An 18,560-nucleotide genomic window follows, 5' to 3' on the forward strand; every position below is an offset into this window, starting at 1 on the left:
AGCAGTTTTGTCTGTGTTTTATTCCTAGGGGGCGCTAGAGCGCAATTTTGAGTTTTGGGGTTCGTTTTTTTTTTATTAGATCGCAATTTCCGCCAGTCCTGATGTGTGTAAAAAGTTTGGTGAGTTTTGAAGTATTTTAAGGGGGTCAAATTACAGCTCAAAGAGGCAAAAATTTGTGTTTTTATGAAACATTTGTTTTGAAGGGGTGATTGCCAACTTCCTGTTGATTTTTGCTGAAGGATGTCAGTGTAGGAAATCTAGCTCTAAGTCAGACCTTGCTAAAGGATGTCTAAGTGAGACCTACATAGAGGTTTTTGTTTCATGTCTCTAAGACGTTCCTACCGGAAGTTACAAGCAGTTTTGTCTGTGTTTTCCTCAGAGGAGCAGTTTTGTCTGTGTTTTATTCCTAGGGGGCGCTAGAGCGCAATTTTGAGTTTTGGGGTTCGTTTTTTTTTTATTAGATCGCAATTTCCGCCAGTCCTGATGTGTGTAAAAAGTTTGGTGAGTTTTAAAGTATTTTAAGGGGGTCAAATTACAGCTCAAAGAGGCAAAAATGAGTGTTTTTATGAAACGTTTGTTTTGAAGGGGTGATTGCCAACTTCCTGTTGATTTTTGCTGAAGGATGTCAGTGTAGGAAATCTAGCTCTAAGTCAGACCTTGCTAAAGGATGTCTAAGTGAGACCTACATAGAGGTTTTTGTTTCATGTCTCTAAGACGTTCCTACCGGAAGTTACAAGCAGTTTTGTCTGTGTTTTCCTCAGAGGAGCAGTTTTGTCTGTGTTTTATTCCTAGGGGGCGCTAGAGCGCAATTTTGAGTTTTGGGGTTCGTTTTTTTTTAATTAGATCGCAATTTCCGCCAGTCCTGATGTGTGCAAAAAGTTTGGTGAGTTTTGAAGTATTTTAAGGGGGTCAAATTACAGCTCAAAGAGGCAAAAATGAGTGTTTTTATGAAACGTTTGTTTTGAAGGGGTGATTGCCAACTTCCTGTTGATTTTTGCTGAAGGATGTCAGTGTAGGAAATCTAGCTCTAAGTCAGACCTTGCTAAAGGATGTCTAAGTGAGACCTACATAGAGGTTTTTGTTTCATGTCTCTAAGACGTTCCTACCGGAAGTTACAAGCAGTTTTGTCTGTGTTTTCCTCAGAGGAGCAGTTTTGTCTGTGTTTTATTCCTAGGGGGCGCTAGAGCGCAATTTTGAGTTTTGGGGTTCGTTTTTTTTTTTTATTAGATCGCAATTTCCGCCAGTCCTGATGTGTGTAAAAAGTTTGGTGAGTTTTGAAGTATTTTAAGGGGGTCAAATTACAGCTCAAAGAGGCAAAAATGAGTGTTTTTATGAAACGTTTGTTTTGAAGGGGTGATTGCCAACTTCCTGTTGATTTTTGCTGAAGGATGTCAGTGTAGGAAATCTAGCTCTAAGTCAGACCTTGCTAAAGGATGTCTAAGTGAGACCTACATAGAGGTTTTTGTTTCATGTCTCTAAGACGTTCCTACCGGAAGTTACAAGCAGTTTTGTCTGTGTTTTCCTCAGAGGAGCAGTTTTGTCTGTGTTTTATTCCTAGGGGGCGCTAGAGCGCAATTTTGAGTTTTGGGGTTCGTTTTTTTTTTTTATTAGATCGCAATTTCCGCCAGTCCTGATGTGTGTAAAAAGTTTGGTGAGTTTTGAAGTATTTTAAGGGGGTCAAATTACAGCTCAAAGAGGCAAAAATGAGTGTTTTTATGAAACGTTTGTTTTGAAGGGGTGATTGCCAACTTCCTGTTGATTTTTGCTGAAGGATGTCAGTGTAGGAAATCTAGCTCTAAGTCAGACCTTGCTAAAGGATGTCTAAGTGAGACCTACATAGAGGTTTTTGTTTCATGTCTCTAAGACGTTCCTACCGGAAGTTACAAGCAGTTTTGTCTGTATTTTCCTCAGAGGAGCAGTTTTGTCTGTGTTTTATTCCTAGGGGGCGCTAGAGCGCAATTTTGAGTTTTGGGGTTCGTTTTTTTTTTTATTAGATCGCAATTTCCGCCAGTCCTGATGTGTGTAAAAAGTTTGGTGAGTTTTGAAGTATTTTAAGGGGGTCAAATTACAGCTCAAAGAGGCAAAAATGAGTGTTTTTATGAAACGTTTGTTTTGAAGGGGTGATTGCCAACTTCCTGTTGATTTTTGCTGAAGGATGTCAGTGTAGGAAATCTAGCTCTAAGTCAGACCTACATAGAGGTTTTTGTTTCATGTCTCTACGATATTCGTACTGGGAGTTAGAGGAAGTTGTGTCTGTGTTTTTTTCCTAGGGAGCGCTAGAGTGCAATTTTGATTTTTGGGGTTTGGTTTTTCCACTAAAGAGTTTTGTTTGCGTTTTTTGATGTGTGTATAAAATTTGGTGAGTTTTGAAGCATGTTAAGGGGGGCAAAGTAGTGCGCAAAGCTGCGGAAGAAAAAAGAAAGAATAATAATAATAATGATAAAACCTTACAATCTCAATAGAGTCCTCTGTCCCTGTACAAAGGACTCCCACAGGGAGTCCTTTATACAGGGCCATGCGGGCCCTAATAAAAACTAAAACAGCCAAATAGCTCAAACTAGTATGCATATATCTAAAAAAAAAAAAAGCCTTTTTAAAAAGAAGGCTTTAAGGCCTTTTTTAAAAGCATCCACAGTCTGTGGTGCCCTCAGGTGGTCAGGGAGAGCGTTCCACAGACTGGGAGCGGCGGAGCAGAAAGCCCGGTCTCCCATTGATTGATTGTAGACATCTACCTAAATGTTTGCGCGTCTCCGCCATTGTAGTCCCACCATGATAATAATAATAATAATAATAATAATAATAATAAGTGCTTTGGGTGTCTGGAAAAGCACTATATTGCCAAAAGTATTTGGCCACCTGTCTTGACTCACACATGAAGTTGAGGTGCCATCCCATTCCTAACCCATAGGGTTCAATATGATGTGGGTCCACCTTTTGCAGCTATTACAGGCTGTCCACAAGGTTGCGGAGTGTGTTTAGAGCCATTTTTCTTTTACTTATTTCAGCAAGACAATGCCAAGCCACGTGTTACAACAGCGTGGCTTCATAGTAAAAGAGTGCGGGTACTAGACTGGCCTGCCTGTAGTCCAGACATTGAAAATGTGTGGTGCAATATGAAGGCTAAAATATCAGAATGAAAACTGTTGAACAACTTAAGTTGTACATCAAGCAAGAATAGGAAATAATTCCACTTCAAAAATGTGTCTCCTCAGTTCCCAAACCTTTACTGAGTGTTGTTAAAAGGAAAGGCCATGTAACACAGTGGTAAAAATGCCTTTTTTGCAATGTGTTGCTGCCATTAAATTCTAAGTTCATGATTATTTGCAAAAAATAACAAAGTTTCTCAGTGTGAACATAAAATATCTTGTCTTTGCAGTCTATTCAATTGAATATAAGTTGAAAAGTATTTGCAAATCATCGTATTCTCTTTTTATTTACCATTTACACAACGTGACAACTTCCCTGCTTTTGGCTTTTGTATCTTTCATTTTCCCACCAAAGTAGAGAATCATAAGTGTGAACACAGTCAACCAACATGCAGTTTGCAAGAAAAAGTGATGACATTTTGACATTGTGTGTCAGGTTCAAACACCGATGACATCTATTAGACGAGACAAGAAGCAAAGGAAATCAAACAGAGACAGGATTCAATTTAGCTCATGAGGAGAGCGCCCGTGTGCCTGCACCCTCGTACAGCGTCACCACCCCGCTCTGACGAGGGAGTTCCACGCCTCCTCTTTTATTTGAGCCTTTTCTGATTACATAGCATTACATTACATTACGCAGCTGCTCTTAAGGGGAGGGTGGTCATAAACAGCTGTTGCACTCAGTCATAAACAGTTCAAAGAAAATGTGCCTGGTCCTGTTCCCTCTCCGCTTTGTAGATCTCGGGTCAGGGCAAGGTCTTCCTGTGGCTGTCAATAGATCAAAGAAACCGACACCTCCATGTCACATCCCATGGCACACAGTGGCGTTTTACAAGCCTTTTGCTTGATAAGAAAGACAGCTTTTGTCTTCTCGCAGGGCGAGCTGAAATCATGGGAACACAAAGTTGTGCGATAACTTATGTACAAACCCCGTTTCCATACGAGTTGGAAAATTGTGTTAGATGTAAATATAAACGGAATACAATGATTTGCAAATCCTTTTCAACCCATATTCAATTGAATGCACTACAAAGACAAGATATTTGATGTTCAAACTCATAAACTTTATTTTTTTTTTGCAAATAATAATTAACTTAGAATTTCATGGCTGCAACCTGTGCCAAAGTAGTTGGGAAAGGGCATGTTCACCACTGTGTTACATGGCCTTTCCTTTTAACAACACTCTGTAAACGTTTGGGAACTGAGGAGACACATTGTTGAAGCTTCTCAGGTGGAATTCTTTCCCATTCTTGCTTGATGTACAGCTTAAGTTGTTCAACAGTCCAGGGGTCTCCCTTGTGCTATTTTAGGCTTCATAATGCGCCACACATTTTCAATGGGAGACAGGTCTGGACTACAGGCAGGCCAGTCTAGTACCCGCACTCTTTTACTATGAAGCCACGTTAATGTAACACGTGGCTTGGCATTGTCTTGCTGAAATAAGCAGGGGCGTCCATGGTAACGTTGCTTGGATGGCAACATATGTTGCTCCAAAACCTGTATGTAACTTTCAGCATTAATGGCGCCTTCACAGATGTGTAAGTTACCCATGTCTTGGGCACTAATACACCCCCATACCATCACACATGCTGGCTTTTCCGCTTTGCGCCTATGACAATCCGGATGGTTCTTTTTCTCTTTGGTCCGGAAGAGACGACGTCCACAGTTTCCCAAAATAATTGGAAATGTGGACTCGTCAGACCACAGAACACTTTTCCACTTTGTATCAGTCCATCTTAGATGAGCTCAGGCCCAGCGAAGCCGATGGCGTTTCTGGGTGTTGTTGATAAACGGTTTTCGCCTTGTATAGTAGCGTTTTAACTTGCACTTACAGATGTAGCGACCAACTGTAGTTACTGACAGTGGGTTTTTGAAGTGTTCCTGAGCCCATGTGGTGATATCCTTTACACACTGATGTCACTTGTTGATGCAGTACAGCCTGAGGGATGGAAGGTCACGGGCTTAGCTGCTTACGTGCAGTGATTTCTCCAGATTCTCTGAACCCTTTGATGATATTACGGAGCGTAGATGGTGAAATCCCTAAATTCCTTGCAATAGCTGGTTGAGAAATGTTTTTCTTAAACTGTTCAACAATTTGCTCAGGCATTTGTTGACAAAGTGGTGACCCTCGCCCCATCCTTGTTTGTGAATGACTGAGCATTTCATGGAATCTACTTTTATACCCAATCATGGCACCCACCTGTTCCCAATTTGCCTGTTCACCTGTGGGATGTTCCAAATAAGTGTTTGATGAGCATTCCTCAACTTTATCAGTATTTATTGCCACCTTTCCCAACTTCTTTGTCACGTGTTGCTGGCATCAAATTCTAAAGTTAATTTGCAAAAAAAAAAAATATTTATCAGTTTGAACATCAAATATGTTGTCTTTGTAGCATATTCAACTGAATATGGGTTGAATATGATTTGCAAATCATTGTATTCCGTTTATATTTACATCTAGCACAATTTCCCAACTCATATGGAAACAGGGTTTGTACAATTATTCCGACATTGCGTCTTTTCCGACCCTGCAGCTAGCGCCTCGTATCCTGGACGCCTACCAGAACGTGGGTCAGCTCTCGTTGGTGGATGCGGTCGCACGCTTCCTGCAGATCTGGCAGGCGCTTCCTGACTTTGGCCACTCCTACGTCGTAGTCAGGTCCTGTCTCACCCCTCTTTCTAACATTTTCAACAGTTTTACCTTTATGAAGCAAGGCCTTGACAGCAGAAAGAGGAAGCTGAATGAAATGTGTGGTTTTCCTCCACCGCCCCGACAGGTTTAAAGGTAGTCGTAAAGATGAGGTCCTGGGCATTGCCCCTAACCGTCTGATCCGCATCGACCTGGGCGTGGGCGACGTGGTGAAGACCTGGCGCTACAACAACATGAAGCAGTGGAATGTCAACTGGGACATAAAACAGGTGAGAGTACCACCTGTAACGCTCTTTTATGCTCCTTTGATACTCTATTTTCAGGCTTAGCTGTCCGACAATAGTGGACTGAAAGTGCGCTAACCAAAACCTAGCTTTGATGCTGCAATTTAGACAGTAAGCCTTAGAAATACACCACCTTGTGTGTGTGTGCGTAGCTTTAAGGCTAATGAGCGGTGATTGACTGTCTCCAAAAAGTGCTATATACACTAGAACAGGGGTCGGCAACCCAAAATGTTGAAAGAGCCATATTGGACCAAAAATACAAAAACAAATCTGTCTGGAGCCGCAAAAAATTAAAAGCCATGTTACATACAGATAGTGTGTCATGAGATATAAATTGAATGAAGAGGACTTAAAGGAAACTAAATGAGCTTGTAGGAGTGTAGGCAGAGAAACGACGGAGATTCATTCCTCTTTGGAGAGCCAAGTAACACTCCGTTTATTTTCAGAGAGAACCACACAACAACAAACCTGTCGCACCGGTAATTACGTCAGCACCACAGAGGTGTGTCTCAACACTTCAAAGTAAAAGCACCTTTGCACCTATGCAAGTAAACATGGGCTAGAACGCAGTGAATTATAACCGTAATAATTAATAAGTGTCCTGTGTGTGTATATCCACCACACACGTCCCCCCAGAATTCACAAGAACTGGCCCAGTGAAACGACCAGGGACCCGAATGACCCGCCCAAAGCGATTCCGAAGCTCCTGGGCAGGTGGAGGGGGGTGAAGCGGGAGGGTGACAGCCGGCTGCTGACGGCGAGCAGACGTCGGTTGGCAGTGTGGGGGTCGACCGCGACGTGGTGCCTGAGCCACCTCAACTGAACGGCCCAAATCCAGGTGGGCTGGCTTCAGCCGGTCCACTGAGACGCGATCCAGTCTGCCCCCAATGTCAATGACAAATGTCTTATCCCCAGCCTCCACAACCCGATAAGGACCGTCGTATGGTGGTTGCAAGGGCCCCCTATGGGCATCGTGGCGGATGAACACGCACCCCGCTGCTCGCAGGTCAGGGGGAATGTGCACCTGGGGCAAGCAGTGGTGCGAGGTCGGGACTGGTAGGAAGGTACGGGCAGTGTCCATGAGGCTACGCCGCTGGTCAGAAGCAGACCAGGGGACTGTAGTGCGGGGTATAAATTCACCTGGGACTCTGAGGGTCTGGCCATAAACTAACTCCGCTGAGGAAGACAGGAGGTCCTCCTTAGGCGCAGTTCTAATCCCCAGCATCACCCACGGGAGCTTGTCGACCCAGCCGTCGTCTGTGAGAGAAGCCTTAAGGGCGGCCTTCATGTCCCTGTGAAAACGTTCACACATGCCGTTTGCTTGAGGGTGGTATGCTGTAGTGCGGTGGAGTGAGACACCCAACTGACAGGCAACAGTATTCCAGAGCTCGGAAGTAAACTGGGGGCCACGATCAGACGAAAGGTCAGATGGGGCACCATACCGGGCGACCCAGGTACCAATGAAGGCCCGGGCCACATCAGCTGATGTCGTTGCCGACAGTGGGACAACCTCCGGCCAACGGGTGGTCCGGTCCACCATAGTCAGAAGGTGAGTAAATCCCCTGGAGGGAGGAAGGGGTCCCACCAGGTCAACGTTGACGTGGTCAAAACGCCTTTCGGGAACTGCAAACTGCTCCAACGGGGCCTTAACATGGCGATGGATCTTAGCGCGTTGGCATTCCACACAGGTCCTGACCCAGTCGCGAATGTCCTTCTTGAGGCCATGCCAGACAAACTTTGCTGCCACGAGACGCTGTGACGGCTTGCTGCCTGGGTGCGAGAGGCCATGTATGGCGTCGAAAACTTGCCGTCTCCAGACCTGCGGCACCACAGGACGGGGCAGGTCCAGAGATACGTCGCAGAGCAGCGTTGTGCCGGCATCGCCGAACGGGACGTCCGCCAACTGGAGGCCAGTGACCGCTGTTCTGTACGCCTGAATGTCGGGGTCCGAAACTTGGTCCACAGCCATTCGGGCATAGTCTATTCCAAGGTGGACAGCACCAATGACCACACGGGAGAGGCAGTCAGCCACGGGATTGTCTTTTCCTGACACATGTTTAATGTCCGTGGTAAATTCAGAAATAAAAGCTAGGTGGCGCTGTTGCCTGGCAGACCATGGTTCCGACACCTTGGCCATGGCGAAGGTCAAAGGCTTGTGATCCACAAAGGCAGTGAACGGACGGGCTTCCAGCAGGAAACGGAAATGACGGATGGCTAAATACAGGGCGAGGAGTTCACGGTCAAAAGTGCTATATTTCTGCTCACTGGACCTAAGTTGGCGGCTGAAAAAAGCGAGAGGTTGCCAAACACTATTGACCAACTGCTGGAGAACAGCACCAACAGCATAGTCTGAGGCGTCCGTGGTCAGAGCAACAGGGGCGTCAGGCACCGGGTGAGCCAGCATAGTTGCGTCCGCGAGTGCATCCTTTGTAGCAGAGAAAGCTGCCAACATGTCCGTGGACCAAGAAAGGGCATGCTTAGAAGTTTTTTTACCCTTGAGAGCGCTGTATAGGGGGCGCATAAGGTCGGCAGCCCGAGGCACAAAACGGTGGTAAAAATTGACCATGCCGCAGAACTCTTGTAGAGCCTTGACAGTGTGAGGCTGCGGAAGCCCCAACACTGCCTCCACCTTTGACGGCAGAGGAATCGCCCCTGCTGTAGTGATGTGGTGGCCCAGGAAATCCATGGAAGACAGTCCAAACTGGCATTTCGCTGGGTTGATGATCAAGCCGTGCTGCTGGAGACGACTGAAGAGAAGACGCAGGTGTGATAGGTGCTCTGCCTCAGACGTGCTGGCCACTAGGATATCGTCCAGGTAGACAAAAACGAATGACAAATCACGCAGCACCGTGTCCATCAATCGCTGAAAGGTCTGGGCAGCATTTTTTAGTCCGAATGGCATCCGTAGAAACTCAAAAAGCCCGAATGGGGTAATCACCGCTGTTTTGGGAATGTCCTGAGGCTGAACTGGTACCTGGTGATAGCCCCGGACGAGGTCCACTTTAGAAAAAATAGACGCACCCGCCAGGTGGGCAGAAAAGTCATGGATGTGTGGAATAGGGTACCGGTCCGGCGTAGTGACAGCATTAAGGCGTCGGTAGTCGCCGCACGGGCGCCAACCACCATTGGGCTTTGGCACCAGGTGAAGGGGGGAGGCCCAGGGACTGTTCGACCGGCGGACGATGCCAAGGCGTTCCATGGCGTCGAACTCAGCTCTTGCGATACTGAGCTTGTGTGGGTCAAGGCGCCGGGCTTTGGCGTGCACAGGCGGGCCATTGGTGGAGATGTAGTGCAACACACCATGTTTGGCGGAGGCGGAGGAGAAGGTAGGTGCGGTGATGTCTGAGAACTCCTTGAGGAGGTGAGAAAAGTCATCAGCGGGCGAGAGGGCACTGGACAGCTTCGTCGGGGCAGTGTCACTGTGTTCACAGGGAAATGAGCCGAATGTTTCAGCATGGACGAGGCGGCGGTTCCTCACATCCACTAGAAGCTTGTTGGCAAACAAGAAATCAGCACCCAACAGGGGAGTGGACACCTTTGCTGACACAAAATCCCAGGTAAAACGCTGACCAGCAAAATTCACTGTCACAGTGCGTGTGCCAAAGGTGTGGATTGTGCTGCCATTTGCGGCCAGAAGGGGGGGGCCACACGGCCCTGCTCGAATGTCTGTGGCTGATGCTGGCAGCGCACTCATATGGGCACCTGTGTCACAAAGAAAGCGACGACCGGAGAGGGAGTCAGTAATAAACAGCAAGCCGCTGGTACGGCCGTCACCCACGGCTGCTAATAGGTGGCGGCCGGTGCGTTTCCCGACGCACTGAATGTACAGGGGGGAAGGCATTTCTTGGCTTTGTTGCCAAACTTGGCGTGGTAGAAACACAATCCTCCTGACTGCTTTGCACGTCGGGGCACAGTAGTGGTGGCAGAGATGGAGTATGGCTGGTGCATATGGTCATCACTGGTGGCAGTAGACGTGGAAGGGGGCGTGGCTGCAAAACATTTCTTCCCAGCTGAGAAAAATTTGTCCGCCTCCCTGGCCAACTGGCGAAAATCAGTAATAGATGAATTCGCAAGTGCCAAACGCACCTGTTCTGGAAGCTGCTGCAGGAATAGTTCTTTGAAAAGAAAACACGGCTGATGGTCTCCCAGCAGAGCCAGCATGTGATCCATCAGCTCAGAAGGCTTACTGTCGCCGAGACCGGGAAGTGAGAGGAGTTGGCGCGCACGTTCGGATTCAGAAAGTCCAAAAGTCTCCAGTAGATGCGCCTTCAGAGCGGCGTATTTGTTGCGTGCAGGAGGACGTTCTAGCAGACTCACCACTCTCCCCGCAGTCGAGCTTGTAAGGGACGCCACCACATGATAAAACTTTGTTTCATCCGCCGTAATGTCTTTGATGGCGAACTGAGCCTCCGCCTGTGCGAACCACGCAGTTGCGTTCCCTTCCCAAAAGTCGGGCAACTTTAGTGTAGCAGACATGTTCAGTAAACTCTGGAAACGTCCAAGAGTAAAAAGGGGTCACCAATGTAGGAGTGTAGGCAGAGAAACGACGGAGATTTATTCCTCTTTGGAGAGCCAAGTAACACTCCGTTTATTTTCAGAGAGAACCACACAACAACAAACCTGTCGCACCGGTAATTACGTCAGCACCACAGAGGTGTGTCTCAACACTTCAAAGTAAAAGCACCTTTGCACCTATGCAAGTAAACATGGGCTAGAACGCAGTGAATTATAACCGTAATAATTAATAAGTGTCCTGTGTGTGTATATCCACCACAAGCTCAAATATAGCTACAAATGAGGCATAATGATGCAATATGTACATATAGCTAGCCTAAATAGCATGTTAGCATCGATTAGCTTGCAGTCATGCAGTGACCAAATATGTCTGATTAGCACTCCACACAAGTCAATAACATCAACAAAACTCACCTTTGTACATTCATGCACAACGTTAAAAGTTTGGTGGACAAAATGAGACGGAAAAAGAAGTGGCATAAAACACGTCCTAGAAAGTCGGAGAAAGTTCTACATGTAAACAAACTACGGTGAGTTCAAGGACCGCCAAAATTAGTAGGACAAAACGGCGCTCGCCAAATACTCGAATCAGTGAAGCATGTTTTATATAAACAGTGTGATTTATAACAATTAGGGAGGTTTGTGTCATGTTTGTCCTCCTACAGAAACCATATTAAAACAACAAATATATTTTTTTCCCCTCATCTTTTTCCATTTTTCATACATTTCTGAAAAAGCTCCAGAGAGCCACTAGGGCGGCGCTAAAGAGCCGCATGCGGCTCTAGAGCCACGGGTTGCCGACCCCTGCACTAGAACTATGTACTATGCATCCAATGTAACAGACTAGGGTTGTCCTCATACCAATACCGGTACCGGTACCAAAATGTATTTCGATACTTTTCGATACTTTTCTGAATAAAGGGGACCACAAAAAATATCATATTGGCTTTATTTTACCAAAAAATCTTAGGGTACATGAAACATATGTTTATTATTGTAGTTTGGTCCTTAAATAAAATAGTGAACATACTAGACAACTTGTCTTTTAGTAGAAAGTAAACAAACAAAGACGCCTAATTAGACATATTGTGTCATTTATCTACCTATTATTTTGTCTACATTATGAGGGACAAACTGTAAAAAAAAGTTATTATTAATCTACTTGTTCATTTACTGTTAATATCTGCTTATTTTCTGTTTTAACATGTTCTATCTACACTTCTTTTAAAATGTAATAATCACTTATTCTTCTCTTCTTAGATACTTTACATTAGTTTTGGACGATACCACACATTTAGCTATCGATCTGATACCAAGTAGTTACAGGATCATACATTGGTCATATTCAAAGTCCTCATGTGTCCAGGGATGTATTTACTGACTTTATATACGGAGAATATTGCACGTCTCGTTCCTGGCACCTCTTCTCACCATCGAAACCTAATTAAGACCCAATGTGTGTGTATTTGCAAAGATAAAAATCCATGGTGGATTCGCTGTGTTATGTTTTATTTCGATACTTTCGATACTTTGATACTTTTCTGAATAAAGGGGACCACAAAAAATATCATATTGGCTTTATTTTACCAAAAAATCTTAGGGTACATGAAACATATGTTTATTATTGTAGTTTGGTCCTTAAATAAAATAGTGAACATACTAGACAACTTGTCTTTTAGTAGTAAGTAAACAAACAAAGACGCTTAATTAGACATATTGTGTCATTTATCTACCTATTATATTGTCTACATTATGAGGGACAAACTGTAAAAAAAAGTTATTATTAATCTACTTGTTCATTTACTGTTAATATCTGCTTATTTTCTGTTTTAACATGTTCTATCCACACTTCTGTTAAAATGTAATAATCACTTATTCTTCTTTTCTTTGATAATTTACATTAGTTTTGGATGATACCACACATTTAGGTATCAATCCGATACCAAGTAGTTACAGGATCATACATTAGTCATATTCAAAGTCCTCCTGTGTCCAGGGACGTATTTACTGAGTTTATAAACACAATATGAACTTTTTAAAAAGGAAAAAAGATTTTGTGATGCAAAAATATCGATGTAATCATAGTAGTATCAACTAGATACGCTCTTGTACTTGGTATCATTACAGTGGATGCCAGGTGTAGATCCACCCATGGCGTTTGTTTACATTGTGACGCCGGTGAGCTACGGTGTGTAGTGAAGCATGTTTAGCTATTCCTCGTCCTCCAGTGATAATGCTACTTGTAAGAAACTTACTTTATTTGTCGCCATGGAGACCAGGATTAGTGATTTAGAAGTAACTAAAACACTGCAGGCTGGGGATGAATGTTAGCTGCTAGCTAGCTATCCATGTCTTAAAGCACCTCTTCCTGAGGGTGTTTCAGTGTTATAACTCCACCTTTATCTTTACCTTTTACACCAAAATGCGTCCGTTCTCCCTTTTCTGTCTACACACTGTGTCTGCTTGTAAGTACTCCGTGCGTGTGCGCTGCCCAACATGCTCCTCTGCTCGTAAAACCAGCAATGTCCCCGTCATGCCCGTTAAAAAAAAAAGAGGGGATAGGGACCGGTACTTTTTTAGAGGTGGTATAGTACCGCATATGATTCATTAGCATCCCGGTACTAGATTTGTAGCTGTATACCGTACAACCCTACGCGGGACAAACACTATTACAGGCACATTTAAACAATAATGCTAGGTTAGCTTAAAAACAAAATGATCAAAAATAAAGCTTTGATGTTTGTTTCTAACTGACAGAACGCAGTTGTATTTTAAGGTGTGTAGCGAAGCCTTTTTTTTTTTTTTTTTTTTTTTACAAAGCTGCCCTCTGTGAGGTGTGTACATAGGTCTGTTGATGTCTGCAGCACACTGCTACCGAACGTGCGTACAAAGGAAAATATTTCAAAATATTTGCGTCAAACAAAATATGAACTAAGTGCAGCTGCCTCATTAGCTTGTACCTAAGTTACGGTCAGAGCGAAAAAAGCTATGTCTTGCACTGCATTCTAGTCCTTCACTCTAACGTTCCTCATCCACAAATCTTTCATCCTCGCTCAAATTAATAGGGTAATCGTCGCTTTCTCGCTCCGAATATCTCTCGCTCCATTGTAAACAACGGGGAGGAATCAATAAAGTACTACCTATCTATCTATCTATTGTGAGCAGCACTACCGCTTGTGACGTCACGCTACTTCCGGTAGGGGCAAGGTTTTTTTTTTTTATCAGCGAGCAAAAGTCGCGAACTTTATCGTTGATTTTCTCTACTAAATCCTTTCAGCAAAAATATGGCAATATCGCGAAATGATCAAGTATGACACATAGAATGGATCTGCTATCCCCGTTTAAATTGAAAAAAAATCATTTCAGTAGGCCTTTAAGTAGTGATTTTAAAATGTGTTTATTTCATTGTATCAAGTCAGCAAGTACAGCGTGTGAAAGTTCACATTGTATATTAGCGGACAGTAAGCATAAGGGATATCAAATAAAAAATTAAAAAATCGATCTTCGAAAAAATCCCGATTTTTAAATGATTAAAAAATTTTTTCAAAATCAATATTTTTTTCTAAATCTGTCCTGTTCAGCCACTTCATAAATGTTCGGGTACACACTTATCAAACAAAACCAGTTTTCTTTTAAAGGGGAACTGCACTTTTTGGGGGGGGATTCTGCCTAGTGTTCACAATCATAATGAGAGAAAAGAAGACAAAAGTTGTTGTTTTTTTAATTCAAAATGCAAAAATCGGCACGTTCTCAGTGACTAAAATGCAGCTAATGGGAGCAACCAATTCTACCTCGAAATCACTTTAAACGTGCATTCCAAACCCGCCAACAATACTTACTAAGTTCATGATTATTTGCAAAAAATAACAAAGTTTCTCAGTGTGAACATGAAATATCTTGTCTGTTGCGGTCTATTCCAGTGATTTTCAACCACTGTGCCGCGGCACACTAGTGTGCCCTGAGATATTGCCTGGTGTGCCCTGGGCAGGGGCGCCGAAAAGGGGGGGGTAAAGGAGACAGATTCTAGGGGCCCATGATGGAGGGGGGGCCCAGAGAGGCCCCTAATGATGATGAAATTATAATACAGAAAAAATAATGCAAACTGTGATGCTGTTCTTCTTTCAAAAATATGGTAATGATAGTCAAAAATACCATTAAAATGCATAACTGTATGTAAAATAGCATCAAAAAATGTTGCCGCTGTAAAGATTATTTTCATGGGGCCCAAAATCCCTAGCGGCGCCCCTGGCCCTGGGACATTATGTAACTTAACCTAATTGGTCCAAAAAATATTTTTTGCAAATCAATAATCATAATAATGTGCCGTTGTCTAGTGCCTGTGCTGTGTAGCGCTTGGCAGGGTAATCTTGTAATACTCCATGTCAGTAGGTGGCAGCAGGTAGTTCATTGCTTTGTAGAAGTCGGAACGCGTCGAGGATGGTTTGTCGTGATCCCAATACGCAGAGCACAGCGGGAGACAGTGTGCAGGTAAAAAGGTATGTAACGCTTAAACCAAAAATGATTAAAAGGCACTGAAGCATAGGAATGGCTATGCAAAACAAAAGTAAAACTGAACTGGCTACAAAGTCAACAAAAACAGAATGCTGGACGACAGCAAAAACTTACAGCGTGTGGAGCAACGACGGCGTCCACAAAGCACATCCCGTACACGACATGACAAGCAACAATGTCCCCACAAAGAAGGATAGCGTATGCACAACTTAAAGGCCTACTGAAACCCACTACTACCGACCACGAAGTCTGATAGTTTATATATCAATGATGAAATCTTAACATTATAACACATGCCAATACGGCCGGGTTAACTTATAAAGTGACATTTTAAATTTGCCGCTAAACTTCCGGTTCGAAACGCCTCTGAGGATGACGTATGCGCGTGACGTAGCCCGGGGAACACGGGTATGCCTTCCACATTGAAGCCAATACGAAAAAGCTCTGTTTCCATTTCATAATTCCACAGTATTCTGGACATCTGTGTTCGTGAATCTGTTTCAATCATGTTCATTGCATTATGGAGAAGGAAGCTGAGCAAGCAAAGAAGAAAGTTGTCGGTGCGAAATGGACGTATTTTTCGAACGTAGTCAGCCACAACAGTACACAGCCGGCGCTTCTTTGTTTACATTCCCGAAAGATGCAGTCAAGATGGAAGAACTCGGATAACAGAGACTCTAACCAGGAGGACTTTTGACTTCGATACACAGACGCCTGTAGAGAACTGGGACAACACAGACTCTTACCAGGATTACTTTGATTTGGATGACAAAGACGCAGACGTGCTACTGTGAGTATGCAGCTTTGGCTTCTAAGCATTTGATCGCTTGACCGTATGTGCGCAACTTTTTTTTGCGTATGTACGTAACTTTTTTTAAATATATAAGCTTTATGAACCTTGGGTTAGGTGAACGGTCTTTTGGGCTGAGTGATTGTGTGTGTTGATCAGGTGTTTGAATTGTATTGGCGTGTTCTATGGAGCTAGGAGCTAGCAGAGGAGCTAGGAGCTAGCATAACACGTACCGTACCGTACGTGCGCGTCACGTACGTAACTTTTTTAAAATATATAAGCTTTATGAACCTTGGGTTAGGTGAACGGTCTTTTGGGCTGAGTGATTGTGTGTGTTGATCAGGTGTTTGAATTGTATTGGCGTGTTCTATGGAGCTAGGAGCTAGCAGAGGAGCTAGGAGCTAGCATAACAAACACGCAGGTGTTTTTATGCAGGATTAATTTGTGGCATGTTAAATATAAGCCTGGTTGTGTTGTGGCTAATAGAGTACCGTAATTTCCGGACTATAAGCCGCTACTTTTTCCCCTCGTTCTGGTCCCTGCGGCTTATACAAGGGTGCGGCTTATTTACGGCCTGTTCTTCTCCGACACCGACGAAGAGGATTTCGGTGGTTTTAGTACGCAGGAGGAAGACGATGACACAATGATTAAAGACTGACTTTTCATATACCGGTAGGCTGGTTATTTTGATAACGTACAGGTGAGCACTTTGTATTACTTTGCACCGTTGTATTATTTGTACTCTGCACGAATGCTGTTCGCCATGTCAAAGATGTGAAAGTTTGATTGAATGATTGAAAGATTTATTGTTAATAAATGGGACGCTTTGCGTTCCCAAACAGTCATCTCTGTCCCGACAATCCCCTCCGTGGTAGCAGGAACCCCTATATACTACGGTAATTACACATCAAAACCCTGCGGCTTATAGTCGGGTGCGGCTTATATATGGAGCAATCTGTATGTTCCCCTAAATTTAGCTGGTGCGGCTTATAGTCAGGTGCGGCTTATAGTCCGGAAATTACGGTATATATATGTCTTGTGTTTATTTACTGTTGTAGTCATTCCCAGCTGAATATCAGGTCACCCCCGGCTCTCACAGCATCTTCCCTATCTGAATAGCTTCAACTCCCCACTAGTCCTTCACTTGCACTTTCCTCATCCACAAATCTTTCATCCTCGCTCAAATTAATGGGGAAATTGTCGCTTTCTCAGTCCGAATCTCTCTCACTTCATGCGGCCATCATTGTAAACAATAGGGAACTTTGCGTATATGTTCAACTGACTACGTCACGCTACTTCCGGTAGGGGCAAGCCTTTTTTTTTATCAGATACCAAAAGTTGCAATCTTTATCGTCGTTGTTCTATACTAAATCCTTTCAGCAAAAATATGGCAATATCGCGAAATGATCAAGTATGACACATAGAATAGATCTGCTATCCCCGTTTAAATAAAAAAAAATAATTTCAGTAGGCCTTTAAATAGTCTTGATTGCGAAAACAAAGCAGGTGCAGGAAATAGCACTCAAAGGAAGGCGTGAAGCTGCTGCAGGAGAACACCAACAAAACAGGAAGGGTCACCAAAATAACAGCGCAAGACAGGGACTAAAGCACGACACACAGGAAACAACAACAAACTCAAAATAAGGCACGACAACCTGGTGGAGTTTAATTTTTTAACCTTTTCTGCTGGTGGTGTGCCTCCGTATTTTTTTAATTAAAAAAATGTGCCTTGGCTCAAAAAAAGTTGAAAAGGATTTGCAAATCATTGTATTCTCTTTTTATTTACCGTTTACACAACGTGACAACTTCACTGGTTTTGGGGTGTGCACGTTCCTGACTAGCTATGCTTCAAACACCCCCACAGGTGGCCATCGAGTTCGAAGGCAACATCAACATCGCCTTCAGCTGCGTGACGGCCGACTGCAAAATAGTGCACGAGTTCATCGGGGGATACATCTTCATGTCCACGCGGGGTCGCGACAGCAGCGACCAGCTCAACCAGGAGCTCTTCCACAAGCTGACGGGCGGAAACGAAGCGCTATAATAAGACACAAAGCGCCACAAAAAAGGGACACGTTTCCCAATGGAGGACCGTCATGGCACTGAACTTTGCAGTCAAGTGAAGACTTACCTCAGTGTCGCTAAATAGTAGAAGAACAAAAATACACAGCGTTTACCACGTACATTTTTAATCAAATTAACCGAGTGTGTTCACACTGTGTTTTCCCGGGCATGCAGCATTTTCACACAATAATATTCTGTCTTCATTCATATGTTGGTAAATAAAAGCATGTTTTTGTTGTGTCTGTTGAGCCATTCTTGTTCAGTGTAAGTGTCCACGCATTAAAGGCCTACTGAAATGAATTGAAATGTGTATATATATGAATATATATATATATTTTTTTATATATATATATATATATACACACATGTGTGTATGTGTATATATATAAAAAAAATTAAAAAATTAAATATATATATATATATATATATACACATACACGCGTGTGTATGTATGCATGTATGTATATATATACGTGTGTGTGTATGTATACCGGTATATATATATATATATGTACACGACGTGTGTGTGTGTGTGTGTGTATGTATGTATGTGTATATATATATATATATATATATTGCTATTTAAAGGCCTACTGAAA

The 18,560-nt window shown here is 43.5% G+C and overlaps 1 protein-coding gene across 2 annotated transcripts in view; it reads left to right on the plus strand.

Moving 5' to 3' along the window:
- fermt3b (FERM domain containing kindlin 3b) overlaps positions 1-18,212 on the plus strand; it is a 97,072-nt gene extending 78,860 nt beyond the window's left edge. For both annotated transcript variants that reach the window (XM_062044214.1, XM_062044215.1), the window contains exons 13-15: positions 5,681-5,805; positions 5,924-6,065; positions 17,762-18,212. In XM_062044214.1, coding sequence (XP_061900198.1) covers positions 5,681-5,805; positions 5,924-6,065; positions 17,762-17,941 — 447 coding nt within the window. In that variant the 3' untranslated portion in view covers positions 17,942-18,212. The remainder of the gene's footprint in view (positions 1-5,680; positions 5,806-5,923; positions 6,066-17,761) is intronic.
- Positions 18,213-18,560: the final 348 nt, after the last annotated feature.

Source organism: Entelurus aequoreus, linkage group LG04 (assembly GCF_033978785.1).
Source record: "Entelurus aequoreus isolate RoL-2023_Sb linkage group LG04, RoL_Eaeq_v1.1, whole genome shotgun sequence".
Lineage (NCBI taxonomy): Eukaryota > Metazoa > Chordata > Actinopteri > Syngnathiformes > Syngnathidae > Entelurus > Entelurus aequoreus.